The following is a 17,779-nucleotide window of genomic DNA, read 5'->3' as shown; positions in this document are numbered from 1 at the left end:
TGCTAGATACTTACTAAAAGGACATGAGGTCAAGGACACAAATGGACATTTTCACACCAATGTTCATAGCAGCATTATTTACAACTGCCAAGAGATGGAAACAGCCAAAATGTCCATCAACAGATGAGTGTCTAAACAAGCTGTGGTGTATACATACGATGGAATATTATGTAGCTGTAAGACAGAATAAAGCTATGAACTATGTAACATGGATGGACCTTAAGGACATTATGCTCAGTGAGATTAGCCAGAAACAAAAGGACAAATACTGTATGGTCTCACTCATATGAACTGACATTAGTGAATGAACTTGGAGAATTTTAGTTGGTAACAGAGACCATCAGGAGATAGAAATAGGGTAGATACTCATAATTAGAGCAGAAGGGATACAGATTATGCAACAGGACTGACTGTAAAAATTCAGAAACGGATAGCACAATACTACCTGATAGTAGCACAATAATGTTAGAATACTGAATGAAGCTGAATGTGAGAATGATAGAGGGAGGAGGCCTGGGGGCACAAATGAAATCAGAAGGAAAGACAGATGATAAAGACTGAAATGGTATAATATAGGAATGTCTACAGTATACAATGATAGTGACTAAATGCACAAATTTAAAAATGTTTTTGCATGAGGAAGAACAAAGGAATATCAATACTGCAGGGTGCTGAAAATTGACGGTAATTAATATTTTAAAACTTTAACTTATATATGAGACTAAAGCAAAAATGCTTATTTAGTACAAAATTTATATTTTGCCTACTGCATTTCCTAATATAACTTATGTGGACATCTTAATTGAACACCATAATACCTAGAAACTTGAGTAGGGCATGAGATTTTGTAGGTTTGTCCAGACTGATGCCCTGATAAATCCCAAAAGGATTTGAATAGTGAATAAAAAGGTATTGTCCCGTTGCAGGAATGGTGAGAAAGGGGGAAAATGCAACTTCTCCAAGTAGAGAATTCTTGCTATTCTCACAAGCAGTGGGAATAAGCAAAGCAATAGGCTGAGCCCCCAATCTTGGGGTCTGTTTATATGAAACTTAACCCCACAATGGATAGGCTAAGCCTACCTAAAATTAGGCATAAGAGTAACTTCCAAAAGAACCTCTTCTGTTGCTCAGATGTGGCCTCTCTCTCTCAGCCAACAGGACAAGGAAACTCACTGCCCTCCCCCTGTCTACGTGGGACACAACTCCCAAGGGTGTGTGGACCTTCCTGGCAACATGGGACAGAAATTCTAGACTGACCTGAAATTCAGCATCAAGGGATTGAAGGGGGAAGAGTGAAATGAGACAAAAGAAGTGTTAATGGCTGAGAGATTGCAAACAGAGTCAAGACCTTATTCTGGAGGTTATTCTTATGCATTAAATAGATATCACCTATTTAGTTAAGGTGTAATTCAGAGGCTGGAGGGAACTGACTGAAAATGTAGAGCTGTGCCCCAGTAGCCATGTTTCCTGAAGATGATTGTATAACAATACAGCTTTTGCAATGTGACTGTGTGATTGTGAAAACTTTATGTCTGATGCTCCTTTTATCTACCTTATTGACAGATGAGTAAAACATATGGATTAAAAATAAATACATAATAGGGGGAACAATTGTTAAAATAAATTTAGTAGATTGAAATGCTAGTGATCAATGAAAGGGAGGGTTAAAGGGTATGGTATGTATGAATTTTTTTCTGTTTTCTTTATTTCTTTTTCTGAATTGATGCAAATGTTCTAAGAAATGATCATGATGATTAATATACAACTATGTGATGATATTGTGAGTTACTGATGATACAATAAGAATGGAATGATCATATGGTAAGAATGTTTGTGTCTGTATGTGGTTACATTTCATAAAAAAAAAAAAAAAGCCAACCATCTCTGGTGTGTTACATTCTGGCAGCTTTAGCAAACTAAAACAACCCCTTTCCAACATGAAAAAGTTAGAATGGGCATAGCCAAAATACCCCTAAAGACTGGGAGAAAGATCAAAGGAGAAGGTGAAATAATAACAAACAAGATAGGATTTAACAAATGAATATAATTGCTGAATCATTATATTGATATTTCTGTTAGATTCCAGCGTTTTGGAGCAGCTAGAAGTAAAAACCTAAAATTGTGGAACTGTAACCCATATCAAACTCTCAAATCTGTTCTACAATTAATTGTTGTGGTATGCTTTATAAATGTTATTCTTCACAATAAAAAATAATTGGAAAAAAAGAATGTTCTTCCATGAACTTGAATAAACATATGTCACCATTACAAGGTGTTAATAATAGGGTAATGTATGGGAAAAAATATTACTAATGCAAACTATGGACTATAGCATTCTTCCATCAACTACAACAAAGGTACAATGCTAAATGTCAATAATAGCAGGGTATAAGGAGAATGGGGTTCTTCTTTTTGTAGCAGCGAAAATGTTCTAAAATTGACTGTGATGATTAAAGCACAACTCTGTGATTATACCGAGAGCCACTGATTGTAAACATTGGATGAACTGTATGGTGTATGAATAAAATTGCTTTAATACAATCATCTTAATAACTGTAACATTTCTAGTCAAACTCCTAAATTTCATAAACTAAAATTCAGATAAAAGTAACACAGTTACTAGCAACAGAGTAAATAAAGCCTTTCAGGTCTCCTGACTTCCCAGGATTCCTCACTGCCTCCCTAAGAGGGATGCTGCTATTTCAACAAGAAATCACTTAAATATATTCACGAAATCCCTAGATAAGCAATATCCACATTTCAACAATTATGGAATAGAAGAAATTCTCTAGGCATTTTTCAGCTTAGTTGAATCATTCAATTAAGAGAAGCAAATTGACAATGGTTAAGAGAACTAATATATGCAATCTACTGTGATACCATATGTCCAAACATCTGCTTATAGTATTTTAAATAAACACACATCATCTCACCAAAGTCTCACCAAATACAGTGCCAATCATTTTACTAGTTTATTTATAGTGATAAGAACAAACTATGGAAGAAAATAATGTGCATTCCAGAAGGCAGAAGATCTAAGGCTGAATCCTATATTAACTACTTAGTAATAGTGTGATCTTGCATTCCTAGATCTAGAATTGTTTCATCATCTGTAAAAGGGAATTGGACTACTCTTTTCCTTTCCAACACCAGGTGGTACAATATGACTATCTTTCACACCCCGTCTTCAGTGGCAAGGGGTAGCTTAATCCCCCCTCTGTGTTTTTTTAATAACCTAATTGTTTATTTATCTATCAGAAGAATAGTTTGGGCTAGCTCTTATCTTTTTTTTTGTATGCTGCATAGTGGGTCACATTTCATTATTTTTCCATGTGAGTATCCCATTATTGCAGCACCATTTGTTGAATTTTTGTCTGCTTGTTTGTTTATTTGTTTATTGGGAAGTACAAGGGCCAGGAATCGGAACCCAGGTCCCCCACATAGCAGGCAAGGATTCTACTCACTGAACTACCCTGGCAGCCCTTTGTTTTTTTGTGTGTTTTGCTTTTTTCTTATCTTAATTCTTTTGTCCATAGATCAAGAGTTTTAGCACTACTGACTTTTCTAATTTGGAGAAAGTGGATTCACCAAATTTTCAGAAGAAACAGTTTGCAATAGTTAAAAAAGTGAAGATCATAACCAACTAACTTCATTTATACCAAATTGAAAACTAAAAAATATAAAGTTAAACATTATACCAAATTGAAAACTAAAAAATATAAAGAATCCAGCAATTACTTGGGTGTAAACAAACAAAAAAATACCTCTCTTATTACATAATAGGAAAGGAAACACTGCCACCAAGTGTTCTACAAAACTATGCTTATTTCATAAAGAAATGACCCAAGAATTCAATACAGCTTGTTCAAGGGAAAGTATCACAGTTTATCCTGATTAAGGTCCCTTCCACAATCAACATTTGATTATTTAAAGGATGGATTATCTGCCCAATCCTGGGACCATTTCCTTAAGTGTTCCTCTCCCTCTTCATTGAGCACTTTATCTTTTACCTTTTGTTTATGTTTTACTTTTCACCCAGCTCAAGAACAAGTCCTCTTAGCACCTATATCTTCTTTCCACTTACTGTAAAAGAAATGCTTTACATCCAGTATTTTTGAAAAGGCACAATTTGCACCTAACTGGAATCAGAAAAGACAAATGTCAAACAGAAAGAAACAAAAGGGAAAATTAGAACATCTCCTAGCAACTTACATTCTAGTTTTCCTTTTTCTTTACTATTCAATCTTTCCATGAAAAATGCAGAGACAGCAAGGATATCATTTTTATCTTATGCGACATTTAAAAATCCAGTTCTCATTTCCATTATATCTAAAATACGGAGTTGATGGAGTCTGCTTATACTTCTGATTTGACCCAACAATCATTCACTGTGACATTTACATGATTTTTAAAATAAAGGATTCATACCTGAACTCCTTTTAGTGTATGATTTAGTGTATCAATAAAGTTCTGAATTTCATCATTTTTATTTGCCAGAGTTGAAATGATTCTTTGCAGGGCATCCTAGAATTTAAGAAAAATTAAAAACATTATATTTGATTAAAGAGAAGTATAAACCTCATCACAACCATTTTCTAAAACAAATCTTTTATGTTATAAAATAGATCAGTTTATCAGCTGTAAAGTTTTTTTTTCAAATTTTCCAAGTACCTATAATTACAAATGACAGAAATACTTCCACTTCTTAAAAATATCTTATTCCTTGTATACAACTTAATCGTGAATATATCTTTCACAATAAAAGTATCAATAAATATCATGTAAAATCAATATTATTTTAGGTCATAAAATCAAGGCAAAAGAATAAAGGCAAACTTTTAAATATTACAAAAGCAAATGGAAACTTTTAATACACCATCAAGATATAAGGAATAAAAGCAAGGAGACACTGAAATTCATCAATATTTTTTACCTATTTTATTAATAAGAAAACAGATAAATAAATTTGTAGCTAGAATTACAACATTCCCTACAATACTTACAAATGCTGTAGAACCTTAATAAAAAAGTGAGAAATTTTAGTAGTAAACACACGAAACTATGATAATGCTTCCTATTTAAATAGAACACGTGGTTAGTCAGTTTTCTCATATCTACCAGTTCAGTGTTGTTCAACAGAATTTTCCACGATGACAGAACACTCCTGTATATGTGTTGTCCAACATAGTAGCCACTGACCACATAAGACTGTTTGAGGCTAGTACAACTGAGGAACTTATTTTCTAATTTTATTTTATTTTAATTAATTTTAATTTTAATTCCAAACTCTATTCACATGTGTTATAGTTCTACTTGCTTCACAACTCTTTACGGGTAACAATAACAAAAGCCACAACAAACAAGGCACTTGTATTCTCAACAAAAATCAAATGCAAATATTTTCAATTTATAATTTTCCCAGAAGCACAGGACTTGTTTCTTCAAACACCTTAAAGCTAAAATATTTTAATAATGCCCATAAGATGGTGTAGGATAAAGGTTCTCCTCAAAGTATAATCAGATCCTGATAAAAGGTTATATATAAAGAGACCAGGAAATAAATTTTAAAAAAAAGAAACCAGGAAATAATCTGACACAGGGATAAGATTTTGTACAAATGTTCATAAAGTATTGTAGTAGTGAAAATTTAAAAATAACTATAACCGTTTGCATTAACTGACGTATTATTATGTGTAAAGCATTATGCCAGGCACCTTACATGTATGTATGCCAGGCACCTTACATGTATGTATGCATTTAATTCTCATAATTCTGGCATAATGCCTTACATATAAAAAATGTTGATGAATTTCAGTGTCTCCTTGCTTTTATTCCTTATATCTTGATGGTGTATTAAAAGTTTCCATTTGCTTCATCCCCCAGAGAAGGTAGTAAACAGCCAGGAACAGTACAGAACAACTGCTTGGGCTACACATTAGTGACCAGACACACAGCGTACACCAGTCTGGACAAGCTGGAATGGCTGAGACCCCATACATAATAGTAAATCCCTCAAGCCATGGATTTACCACAGGCTGGTTCCCCAGGGGAAAGAAAACAGACTTCACAAGCAGCAACAGCTTACCACAACCAAGATCTAACACAGTTGGTGTTAATGTCATCTCTTGGGCTGTCTAGTGCTTTCTGTTATATTCACTTAACTATACCACCTCCCATCCTCACTGCTGGTATATTATAGTAAAAATAACACAATGAATCCATGCTATGGAAAAAAAAAAAGACTCCAAAACTTAGCTGTTTATCTTGTACCTGTTCTTCCCAGAACCAAGTATACCAAAATTTGGATACAAAGGAGACCAGAAGAATAGTAGAACGGAAGCTAAGACTTGGGGGAGAGGTGGGCACAGTTGGAGGGGTATGTTAGCATGAAGCTGTATGTACCCCAAAAATGTTCATGTTCTTTTAGTCTATTCCTGTAGGAGGAGACCTGTTGTAGGTAGGACTTTTTGGTTAAGTAATTTCAATTGAGTGTGACCCACCCCATTCAAGGAAGGTCTTAAACCTTTTACTGGAGTCCTTTATGAGAGGACAAAATTGACACAAAAACCAGAGAGCTCAGAGAAGCTAAAAGATGAATGTAACAGAGCTCAGTGAAAAAGTCCGTGGAGAGTCTGAGAGAGGAAGCTATAGAAGCCAGAAGCCAAAAGCAACGAAACATGGGAGAGAAAGACCAGCAGACAACAGCCAAGTGCCTTTCCACGTGACCAATGTCCCAAATGCTAGGAGCCTTTCTTCAGAGAAGGTATCATTCTGTTGATATCTTAATTTAGACATTTTCACAGCCTTAGAACTTTAAATTCGTAGGCTAATAAATCCCCATTGTAAAAACCAACCCATTTCTGGTATATTGCATTCTGTCAGCTTTAGCAAACTGAAACAAAGGTCAATGGCAGTGGGTCACAATGTAGATGTAGAAAAGTAGAGCAGAAAACAAAAACTTAAGAGAGAAAAGTCTTCCAGGGAGTCATACAAAAGCAATACAATGGATTAGTAAAAAAAAAAAAAAAAAAAAAAAATCTGCACAATCCCTGGATTCCAAGTATGTTTATAGTAAATTTCAATAAATAAGATTAGACTCTATCTGGTTAATGTACCCCACCCCTACCCTGTTTTCCCACCATAATGACATGGTTACATCCATACTGTAAAGATGATAAAATGGAGGGCTCAACCACTTACCCAATATGACAGTCCTAGTAACAGAGAGATTGTGCTGAGGCTATATGTGTCCAAAGCCCATCCTCTAGACCACTGTGGAATACCACCACCTCTATATCAAACCAAAATATCGATCATATGGAATACCCATATAATAAATGATATATCCTTTTAAATTTTGTTTGCTAAGTGTTTTCAATGACATACCATAACAAAAGGAGAAATACACTTTTCCTCCTGAAAAGTATATAGTACTCATTAACGCTTTCATTGAGTAGACTCATTCTGAGGATCACAAAGAGTATAAATACCCATGTCAAGGTTGGCAGCTGACAAAAACAAGACTTAACCTGAAAACAAATGACATGTCATACTCAAAAAATCATCAAAATAATGCAGTCCTTTGCTTATGGTACTGTCTCATACCTCTAAGAAATAATACCTGTTTATAACAGTTAATCTTATCTTTAACATTCCTCTTTACTTCATTCAAAATTGTGCTACTACCAGAGAATGAAAATTGGCCCTTCCCCATTTGTGCTGGCCCAGGAAGTATTAACTGCATTACTTTTGGGAAGAAACACTACAGTATGCATGTCAAAGCCTTTGGAGAAATACCATTCTGTATGAATTACCTAGGCCTCTAAAATATACTGTACTTCACCCAGAAAGTATCTGGGAAGAAGAGATCTTTAAAAGGCTGATACAGAATTTCCAGTCTCATAAGTATTTCCTGGTTTCATTCTTTGAAGAGAGAGCAGTTCCATGGCTCACTCTCTGAATTTAACTGGGAGCTCCAATCCAGCATAAGAGTCTTTCCTAGAAACAAATAAAAGCTCCACACATTGAGAACGACAACTCTGCCTTACTGCCAAAGCCACAAAAGTCTGAAGGCTGAGATTATGCTCAGGAAGGGCTATTTCAGTCTCCAGATGGGGAGAGCTTCTAGGACATGGATGGACCACATCACTGAGATGCTGAAAGAGTAGGTAAACCAGCTGTAGAGGGTTCCAGAACCAGAGCACTTAAGGCCACCACCATTAGTAAATGCACTTGTGAAAGAAGCTATCAACTAAATCAACAAGAATCAGAAACCCAAAGCAACTGAGATGACTTGGTGGCTAATTCAGATAAAGCACTACCTCTACCCCAAGCTGCTGCTTTTTTCCATAAATGGAAAAAAGGCAGTATACTGAAAGTTCCCCAAGGATAGACTTTCTGAGAGAGAGGTTACAGAAGCTCTTTCCCAAAGGAAGTTATAGGGAGAACAGAGGAAACTGTCTTTACTTACACGAATTCCTTTAATCACTATTTTAAAATATATACACAATATACTGTCAAACAAGTGTCAAAAAATTATAAATGAGGAGGTGGGGGAAGTTGGCAGCTTAGTGAGGTGTGGAATTTAGTTCATCCCCCAGAGAAGCTAGTAAACAGCCAGGAACAGTACAGAACAACTGCTTGGGCTACATATTAGTGACCAGACACACAGCGTACACCAGTCTGGACAAGCTGGAATGGCTGAGACCCCATACATAATAGCAAATCCCTCAAGCCGTGGATTTACCACAGGCTGGTTCCCCAGGGGAAAGAAAACAGACTTCACAAGCAGCAACGGCTTACCACAACCAAGATCTAATTGCAGAATTAACAAATTTTGACTACTGAAAATAGGTCGCCAGCATGGATAAAACTGGAATAAACCCTAAAGGCATTAGGAGTTTTTGCCCTGGCAGAAATGAGGTGGGGCTGATGGAAAAAAAAAAAAAACATGAGTTAGCACAAAATACTGGAAAAGGGTTGGACACTAAAAAAGGGGGGGAACACACACAGCCTGGAGATACACAGAGCCATGTACCAACTTAAGCTCTTGATTGATAAACCTGAGGAGCTGGGGTCCTGCTATGAAAAGAACTGTTTTTTGTTTTTTGTTTTTGGCTTTGTTTCTACTACTTAACAGCTCATTAGATAGAACTGGAAGCCTTCGCAGGCACCTGCACTGCCCCAGGCAAGGGAAGAATTAAGCTTGTCTAAGAAACAAAGTAACTAGTCAGGTGAAAGGAATTAATTCCCTAAAGGCTGTATATTCCCCAAGAGTAAGGTGGAGCCCAGCTCAAGTAGAATCCTTTCTTCAAGAAATTCCAATCCTAGAAACTGGAAAACCGAAGCAATTAATACCAACCTACAATCTCTCCTCTGTCTCACAGCACCCCCATCCCCACACCTGGCAGGGAGAGTCTGCTTAAATTATAGGCAACACATCACCTAAACTGAGGGGAAACTACAGACAGACAAGCACCACATGCTGGACAGGATAGGAAAAGCATGGAGTCTAGATGCTTCATAGGACAGCCTGGCAACGTCCTGGGTCTCACCTTCAGTGAAAACTGATGCTTATGACTCCTTACTCCTAAAACTGGCTAGTCTGGTCACGGAAATCTGACTGGGGTCTAAAATACCTGAGGAAACCATCTTCAAAAAAAAGGTTCCATGTACGTAGGGGAAGAAACAGAAAAACAAAAACTGAAAAATTCTGATCAGTTAAGCACAATCTATGCAAAAGGTCTAAAGTAAGTTGAATTGAATGTCAAAAAACAGATAAGGAACAAAGCCATTCAACAAGAAAATCCTAGGTAAAAGAGTGAAAACCACCTCCTAAATAAACTTGCTGAGGAAATCAAATGCCTAGACACCAGCAAAAAATAACAGGTCATATAAGGATAATGGAAGATACGGCACAGTCAAACGAACATGCCAACAATTCAAATGAGATACAGGAGTTGAAACAACTAACTCAGGATGTTCGAATAGACATGGAAAATTTCATCAAAAACCACATCAATTAGGTGAGGGAGGATATAAAGAAAGCACTGGGAAAACAAAAAGAAGAAATTGAAAATTTGAAAAACAAATCACGGAACATATGGGAATGAAAGACACAAAAGAAGAGAGGGAAAAAAAAAATAATGGAAACTTACAACAACAGATTTCAAGAGCCAGAAAAAGTACTAGCAAACTAGAGGACCAGACATCTGAAATCAAACATACCAAAGAAAATAGAGGGAAAAGAATGGAAGAACATGAACACAGTCTCAGGGAACTGAATGACAACATGAAGCACACAAATACATGTGTTGTGGGGGTCCCAGAAGGAGAAAAGAATGAAAAACGAGGAGAAACACTAATGGAGGAAATAATCACAGAAAATTTCCCATCTCTTATGAGACATAAAATTACAGATCCAAGAACTGCAGCATACCCCAAACAGAATAGATCCAAATAAACATACTCCAAGACACTTACTAATCAGATGTTCAGATGTCAAAGAGAAAGGGAGAATTTTGAAACCAACAAGAGAAAAGCAATCTTTCACATACAAGGGGACCCCAATAAGACTATGTGGAGATTTCTCAGCAGAAACCAAGGAGGCAAGAAGGCAGTGGTATAATATATTTGAGACTCTAAAAGGGAAAACCTAACAATCAAGAATTCTATAGCCAGGAAAACTGCCCCTGAAGTAAGATGGGGAAGGTTGGCCACGGTGGCTCTGCAGGCAGAATTGTTCCCTGCCATGCAGAAAATCCGGGTTGATTCCCAGTGCCTGCCCATGTTTAAAAAAAAAAAAAAAAGATGGAGAGATTAAAATATTTTCAGAGAGTCATTGAGATAATTTGTGACCAAGAGACCAGCTCTGCAAGAAATATTAAAGAGAACACAACAGGTACATAGGAAAAGAAAGGAAAGAGAAGTCTGAAGACACTCAGTAAGATGAAAAGAGAAAAGAATTTAAATATGACATATAAAATTTGAAAGGCAAAATGGTAGAAGTAAATACTGCCTAGACAGCATTAACACTAAATATTAGTGGCTTAAATTTCCCAATAAAAAGACACAGGCTGGCAGGACGGATTTAAAAATGGGACTGATTTATATGGTGTCTCCAGAAGATTTATTCTAGACCCAAGGACAAAAACAGGTTGAAAGTGAAAGGGTGGGAAAAGATATTTCATGCAAATAATCAGAAAAGACCAAGAGTAGCTATACTAGTATGTGACAAATTAGACTTCAAATGTAAAACAATTAAAAGGGACAAAGAAGGACACTATGCATTAATAAAAGGAGCAATTCAACAAGAAGACATAACATTCATGAATATTTATGCACCAAGCCAGAGTGCTCCAAAGTGAGGCAAATCTCTGAAGGGAGAAATATACAACACTACATAATAGTTGGAGACCTCAATTTCCTGCTCTCATCAATGGATAGAACATCTAGACAGAGGATCAATAAAGGAACAGAGAATTTGAATAAGGCGATAATGAACTAGACTTAACAGACACTTAAAGAATATTACAACCCACAACAGCAGGATACACATTTTTCTCCTCTGTCTCAACCACACCCCCAGCACGGAGAGTCTGCTGAAGTTAAAGGTACCACATCACCTTATGCTGGTGGGGCCAACAGGCAGGCAAGCGTCACATACTGGGCAGGATAGGAAAAACAGAGTCTAGAGACTTCAGAGGAAAGTCTTTCAACCTGCTAGGTTTCACCCTCAGGAAAAACTGACACAGTTTGGTCTGGGAAAATCTGACTGAGGTCTATAATACCTAAGTAGACCCTCCTAAGGGGCAAAACAAAAGGCACCATACAGGCAGGGCAAGAAACAAGAAAACAAGAACCGAAAAATTCTGATCTGCTAGACGAAACTGAACCTAGAGGTCTAGAATAAGTTGAACTGAACGTCAAAGAAGAGACAAACAACAAAGTCATCAAGCAAGAAAATCCTAGGTAAAGAAAGTGAAAACAATCTACAGAATAAACTAACTAAGGAAATTAAATAGCTAGATGCCAGCAAAAAACAACAAATCATACTAGGAAAATTTAAGATATGGCCCAAAGAAACAAACCAACAATTCAAATGAGATAAGGAGGAGAAACAATTAATTCAGAATGTTCAAACAGACATGGAAAACCTCATCAAAAATAAAACTGATGAACTGAGGGAGGATATAAAGAAGGCAAGGGGTGAACAAAAAGAAGAAATCGAAAGTCTGAAGAAAAAAAAACAGAACTTATGGGGAAGAAAGGCACAGTAGAAGAGACAAAAAAAACAATGGAAACCTACAATGTTAGATTTCATAGGCAGAAGATAGGATTAGTGAACTGGAGGATGTAACATCTGAAATGCAACAAGTGAAAGAAAATATATGGAAAAGAATGGAAAAATATGAGCCGGGACTCAGGGAACTGAATCGCAACATGAAGCACACGAATATACATACATGTTGTGGGTATCTCAGAAAGAGAAGAGAAGGGAAAAAGAGGAGAAAGACTAATGGAGGAAATTATCACTGAAAATTTCCCAACATTTATGAGACTTAAAATTACAGATCCAAGAAGTGCAGTGCACCCCAAACAGAATATATCCAAACAAACATACTTCAAGACACTCATAATCAGAAGGTCAGATGTCAAAAGGAAGACAGAATTTTGAAAGCAGCAAGAGAAAAGCAGTCCATCACATATAAGGGAAGCCCAGTAAGACGATGCATAGATCTCTCAGCAGAAACCATGGAGCCGAGGAGACAGTGGTATGACATATTTAAGATAATAAAAGAGAAAAACTGGCAACCAAGAATTCTATGTCCAGCAAAACTGTCCTTCAAAAATGAGGAGGAAATTAAAACATTTTCAGACAAAAAAATCAATGAGAGAATTTCTGACCAAGAGACCAGCTCTGTAAGAAATACTAGAGGGAGCATTAGAGACAGAAAGGAAAAGACAGGTGAGAGAGGTGTGGAGAAGAGTGTAGAAATGAAGACTATCAGTAAAGGTAAAAAGAAGAAAAATTATATATGACATATAAAACCCAAAAGGAAAAGTGACAGAAGTACTGCCCTTTCAGTTAATAACACTAAATGTTAATGGATTAAACACCCCAATCAAAAGACACAGACTGGCAGAAAGAATAAAAAACAGGACCCATCTATATGCTGTCTAAAGGAGACACATTTTAGATACAAGGATGAACAGAGGTTGAAGGTGAAAGGTTAGGAACAAATATTTCATGCAAACAACAATTAGGAAAGACCAGGAGTAGCTAGACTCATATCCAACAAATTAGACTTCAAATGTAAAATAATTAAAGGAGAAAAAGAAGGATATTAGGTATTAATAAAAGGAACAATTCAAAAAGAAGACATAACAATCATAAATATTTATGCACTGAGCCAGACTGCTCCAAAATACATGAGGTAAACAGTGAAAAGAGAAATAGACACATCTACCATAACAGTTGGAGACTTCAATTCCCAACTCTCATCAATGGACAGAACATCTAGACAGAGGATCAATAAAGAAACAGAGAATTTGAAAATTACAATAAACAAACTAGACCTAAGAGATATTTATAGAACATTACACCCCACAACAGTGGGATGTAACATTTTCTCAAGTGCTCATGGATTATTCTCAAGGATAGATCATATCCTGGGTCACAAAGCAAGTCTCAATAAATTTAAAAAGATTGAAATCATAAAAAAAAACACTTTCTTGGATCATAAAGGAATGAAGTTGGAAATCAACAATAGACAGAGGGCCAGAAAATTCACAAATATATGGAGGCTCAATAACACACTCTTAAACAACCAGTGGGTCAAGGAGGAAGTTACAAGAGAAATCAGTAAATATCTTGAGGCAAATAAAAATGAAAACACAATATATCAAAATGTATGGAATGCAGCAAAGGCAGCACTACAAGGGAAATTTATTGCCCTAAATGCCTATATCAAAAAAGGGCAAAAATCAAGAAATTAACAGTCCACTTGGAAGAACCAGAGGAAGAACAGCAAACTAATCCCAAAACAAGCAAAAGGAAAGAAATAACAAAGAGCAGAAATAAATTAAACAGAGAACATCAAAACCATTGATAAAATCAACAAAAACCAGAAGCTGCTTCTATGAGAAAATTGATAAGATTGATGGACCCTTAGTAAGGTTGACAAAAAGAAGAGCAAGGATGCAAATAAATAAAATCAGAAATGGAAGAGGAGACATAACCACTGACCCTGCAGAAATTCAGGAAGTAATGAGAGGATACTATGAACAACTCTATGCTAATAAATTAGACAATGTTAATTAAGATGATGAAATGGACAATTTCCTAGAAAGGCATGAACAACTAACACTGACTCGAGAAAAAATAGATGACTTCAACAAGCCAATCACAAGCAAAGAAATTGAATTAGTCAGTAAGAAGCTCCCAAAAGAGAAAACTCCAGGACCAGATGGTTTCACACATGAATTCTACCAAACATTCAAGAAAGAATTAGTAGCAATCTTGCTCAAACTCTTCAAAAAAATTGAAGAGGAGGGAAAGCTACCTAACTCATTCTATGAAGCCACATCACCCTCATACCAAAGCCAAAGATATTACAAGAAAAGAAAATTTCAGACCAATCTCCCTAGTGAACATAGATGCAAAAATCCTCAACAAAATTCTTGCAAATCGAATCCAGCAGCACATTAAAAGAATTATACAGCATGACCAAACTAGGATTCATCCCAAGTATGCAAGGATGGTTCAACATAAGAAAATCAATTAATGTAATACACCATATCAACAAATCAAAGCAGAAAAACCACATGCTCAATTGATGCAGAAAAGGTATTTGACAAAACTCAACAATCTTCCTTGATTAAAACACTTCAAAGGAGAGGACCAGGAGGGAACTTCCTCAACTTGATAAAGGGAATATATGAAAAACCCACAGCTAACACCATCCTCAGTGGGGAAAACTAAAAACTTTCCTGCTAAGATCAGCAACAAGACAAGGATGTTCACTGTCACCACCGTTATTCAACATTGTGTTGGAAGTTCTAGTCAGAGAAGTTAGACAAGAAAAACAAATAATAGGCATCAAAATTCGAAAAGAAGTAAAACTCAGTTTGCAGATGATATGATACTATATGTCAAAAACCCCAAAAAATCCACAGCAAAACTACTACAGCTAATAAATGAATACAGCAAACTAGCAGGTTAAAAATATCAACACTCAATAATCTGTAGTGTTTCTATACACTAGTAAAGACAATTTGAGGGGGAAATCAAGAAAAAATATCCCATTTACAATTGCAACCAAAAGAATAAAATATTTAGGAATAAATTTAACTACGGATATAAAAGACCTATACGAAGAAAACTACAAGAAATTGTCAAAAGAAATCAAAGAAGACCTAAATAAATGGAAGGGCATACAGTGTTCATGGACTGGAAGACTAAATATAGTTAAGATGTCAAGTCTACCTAAAACAATTTATAGATTCAATGCAATACCAATTAAAATCCCAAAAACTTACTTTGCAGAAATAGAAAAATCAATAACCAAATTTAACTGGAAGGGCATGGTGCCCTGAATAGCTAAAAATATCTTGAGAAAGAAAAATGAAGTCGGAGGTCTCACACTACCTGACTTTAAGGCATATCATGCATCTACAGTGGTCAAAACAGCATGGTCCTCGTATAAAGGTAGATATACTGACCAATGGAATCGAACAGAACGTTCAGATATAAACCCTCTCATCCATGGACCACTGATCTTTGATAAGACAGTCAAGCCAACTCATCTGGGACAGAACAGTCTCTTTAATAAATGGTGCCTAAAGAACTGGATATCCGCATGCAAAAGAATGAAAGAGATCCATATTTCACACCCTATACAAAAATGAACTCAAAATGGATCAAAGACCTAAACATTAGATCTAAGACCATAAAACTTTTAGAAGAAAATGTAGGGAAATATCTTATAAATCTTATAATAGGAAGCGGTTTCCTAGATCCTACACCCAAAGCATTAGCACTGATAAAGAAATAGATGAATCGAAACTCTTCTAAATTAAATACTTACGTGCATCAAAGAACTTTGTCAAGAAAGTAAAAAGACAGCCTACACAATGGGAGACAATATTTGGAAATAATGTATCAAATAAGGATCTAGTGTCAAGAATATACGAAGAGATTGTTCAACTCAAGAACAAAAAGACAAACAACCCAATTAAAAAATGAGCAAAAGACATGAACAGACACTTCTCAGAAGAGGAAATACAAATGGCAAAAGGCACATGAAAAGATGCTTAAATTCACTGGCTATTTAAGGGAAATGCAAATCAAAACCACAATGAGATACCACCTCACACCCACCAGTATGGCCATTATCAATAAAACAAAAAACGACAAGTGTTGGAGAAGATGTGGAGAAAGAGGCAGACTTATCCACTGTTGGTGGAAATGTCAAATGGTACAACTGCTGTGGAAGGCAGTCTGGCGGTTCCTCCGGAAGCTAAGTATAGACTTGCTGTATGATATGGCAATACCATTGCTAGGTAACTTCTCAGAGGACGAGGACAAGGACACAAATGCACACTTGCACATCAATGTTTATAGCAGCATTATTTACAGTTGCCAAGTGATGGAAACAGCCCAAATGTCCATCAACAGATGGGTGGCTAAACAAGCTGTGGTATATACATACAATGGAATATTATGCAGCTGTAAGACAAAATAAAGTTATGAAGTACACTACAACATGGTGGACCCTGAGGACATTATGGTCAGTGAGATTAGCCAGAAACAAAAGGACAAATACTGTATGTTCTCACTGATATGAATTAACATTAATGAATGAACTTAGGGAACTTCAGTTAAGAACAAAGACCATCAGGAGATAGAAATAGGGTAGAAATTGAGTAACTGAAGCAGAAGGGGCACAGATTGTACAATAAGACTGACTGTAAAAATTCAGAAATGGATAGCACAATACTACCTAACTATAACACAATAATGTTAGTACACTGAATGAACCTGAAAGTGAGAATGAGAGACAGAGGATGACTGGGGCACAAATCAAATCGGAAGGAAAGACAGACGATAAAGACTGAAATAGTATAATCTAGGAATGCCAACAGTGTACAATGACAGTGGCTAAATGTACAAATTAAAAAATGTTTTTGCATGAGGAAGAATGACGGAACGTCGATATTGCAGGGTGTTGAAAATAAACGTTAATTAATATTTTAAAACTTTAACTTATGTGTGAGATTAAAGGAAACAACGTTTGTTTGGCACAAGATTATATCTTGACTAGTGCATCTCCTGATATAACTGAAAACCTTATGTAATTGGAACCTTGAGTGGAGCATGAGATTTTGTAGGTTTGTCCAGAGTAATGCCCCCAATAAATCCCAGAGCAATTTGAACAGTGAATAAAAAAGTATTTGCAAAGTGCCCTTAGGGGAATAGTAAGAAAAAGGGAAAATTCAACTTCCCCGTTTGGAGAAGGTCTGATATTCTTGCAAGCAGCAAGGACAACAAACTCAATAGGCCAAGCCCTCAATCCTGGGGTTTGTTCATAGGAAACTTATCCCTGCAAAGGACAGACTAAGCCTACTTAATATTAGGCCTAAGAGTCACCCCTAAGAATCTCTTTTGTTGCTCAGATGTGGGCTCTCTCTCAGCCAACACGGCCAGCATACTCACTGCCTTCCACATCTCTACATGGGACATGACTCCCAGGGGTGTAAACCTCCCTGGCAACATGGG

General features: G+C 36.2%; 1 protein-coding gene across 12 annotated transcripts in view; it reads right to left on the bottom strand.

Moving 5' to 3' along the window:
• Nucleotides 1-17,779, bottom strand: part of FSD1L (fibronectin type III and SPRY domain containing 1 like) — a 135,109-nt gene that overhangs the window by 78,376 nt on the left and 38,954 nt on the right. For all 12 annotated transcript variants that reach the window (XM_077140957.1, XM_077140985.1, XM_077140925.1 and 9 more), the window contains exon 2: nucleotides 4,429-4,524. In XM_077140957.1, coding sequence (XP_076997072.1) covers nucleotides 4,429-4,524 — 96 coding nt within the window. The remainder of the gene's footprint in view (nucleotides 1-4,428; nucleotides 4,525-17,779) is intronic.

Source organism: Tamandua tetradactyla, chromosome 2, assembly GCF_023851605.1.
Source record: "Tamandua tetradactyla isolate mTamTet1 chromosome 2, mTamTet1.pri, whole genome shotgun sequence".
In the NCBI taxonomy this organism is placed as follows: Eukaryota; Metazoa; Chordata; class Mammalia; order Pilosa; family Myrmecophagidae; genus Tamandua; species Tamandua tetradactyla.
The sequence above is the reverse complement of the archived record's forward strand: the minus strand, read 5'-3'. Positions and strand labels throughout refer to the sequence as shown.